The 1,459-nt window shown below is 49.9% G+C and overlaps 1 protein-coding gene across 1 annotated transcript in view; it reads left to right on the forward strand.

Moving 5' to 3' along the window:
- The window catches only part of EMH_0066130 (uncharacterized protein), a gene marked incomplete at both ends in the record, with an annotated part of 3,958 nt that extends 2,651 nt beyond the window's left edge, over nucleotides 1-1,307 (forward strand). Inside the window, 2 exons of the mRNA XM_013498468.1 lie at nucleotides 469-1,164; nucleotides 1,260-1,307. Of these exons, the coding sequence (XP_013353922.1) occupies nucleotides 469-1,164; nucleotides 1,260-1,307 (744 nt within the window). The remainder of the gene's footprint in view (nucleotides 1-468; nucleotides 1,165-1,259) is intronic.
- Nucleotides 1,308-1,459: the final 152 nt, after the last annotated feature.

Here is a 1,459-nt window from a genome sequence, read left to right on the forward strand (position 1 = left end):
GACACCTGCAAATAGATAAAGGCAACGCGCAGAGGACAGCTGAGGAAGCGCAGCAGCTCGCAGCCGAAGCCTCTTCTCGCCTGCAAGAAGTACTCAAACCCTAAACCCTAAACCCTAAACCCTAAACCCTAAACCCTAAACTGTAGTAGTGCATAGGTCATCTAAGGCCGTAAACCCTAAACCCTTAAAGTATTGACTGCTTCTAAAGGGGCATAGCTAAACCCTAAACCCTAAACCCTAAACCCTAAACCCTAAAACCTGGCGTTTGCTCACTTATCATTGTGAATCAGGGTTTTAGGGTTTAGGGTTTAGGGTTTAGGGTTTAGGTTGAGTTTTTCTTCTTTAGTTAGTGTTTCGGCGTGAGTGTTGTCTTTTTTTTAAATTTTTTTTGTGGGTGTATTGTTCTCTCCAGCACTGAGGGTTTAGGGTTTAGGGTTTAGGGTTTAGGGTTTAGGGTTTGTGTGTTAGGTGGAGGGTTCTCGCGCTGCAGTGAATAGCGAGCTGTGCAGGCTAAGAGAGAATGAGGTTTTCTATGAGGCTCAGCTGCAGCAGCTGCAGCAGCAGCAGCAGCAGACAGAAGAGACATATGCTGCTGCAGAAGCAGAGAGAAAGAGACAGGCTCAGTATATATTAAAAACAGACGTAGAGACAGAGAAACTCAAGCAGCAGCTAGCTGCTACAGCTAGCCAGCTAGCCACCACGGAGATACAGCTAGCTACAGCAGTACGTAAAGAAAACGAAGCACAGAGAGAAGCTGCGAGAACAAGAGATGCTGCTGCTGCTGCTGCTGCAGCAGCAGAAGAGAGACATCAGCAGCTGCATGCTACGCTGCAGCAGAGGATAGATGCACTGCAGCAGGAAGCAGCAGCAGCAGCAGCAGCAACACTCAAAAAAGAACAAAGAATAGATAGCTTGCTGCTGCAGGTGAGCGGGCTTCAGGGGGAGCTGCAGCAGCAAACAGCACAGAGAGAGGCCCTAGAGGAGACGCTTGTACACGAGAAAGAGAGACAGCAGCAGCAGCAGCAGCAGCAGCAGCAGCTGAAGCGAAACGAGGAGACTCTGCGTGCTGCAAAGACAGCAGCAGAAGCACAGCTAGCAGCAGAAAGAGCAGCAAGAAAAAGAGACAAAGATATATATGAGGAGACAGTTGAGGAGAGGAGACGGGTGCAGCAGCAGCGGGATGTGCTGCAGCAGGAAGCAGCAGCAGCAAACGCACAGCTGCAGCAGCTGCAGCAGCAGGCACTGGTGCTGCAGCAAAGGATTACAGACGCAGAAGCAAGAGAGAAGCAGCTGAGAGAGGATGCTAGACAGCAGCAGCAGCAGCAGCTAGATAGAGAAACGGAGACAATAAAAAAACATTACGAGCAGCAAAATAAAATAGAGGAGACATTGAGGGAGACACAGGAGAGACTGAAGGATGCAGCACACAAGCTGCTGCAGCAGGAGCAGCAGCTGCAGC

Source organism: Eimeria mitis, genomic scaffold (assembly GCF_000499745.2).
Source record: "Eimeria mitis Houghton genomic scaffold, Emh_scaff3443, whole genome shotgun sequence".
Taxonomy (NCBI): Eukaryota; Apicomplexa; class Conoidasida; order Eucoccidiorida; family Eimeriidae; genus Eimeria; species Eimeria mitis.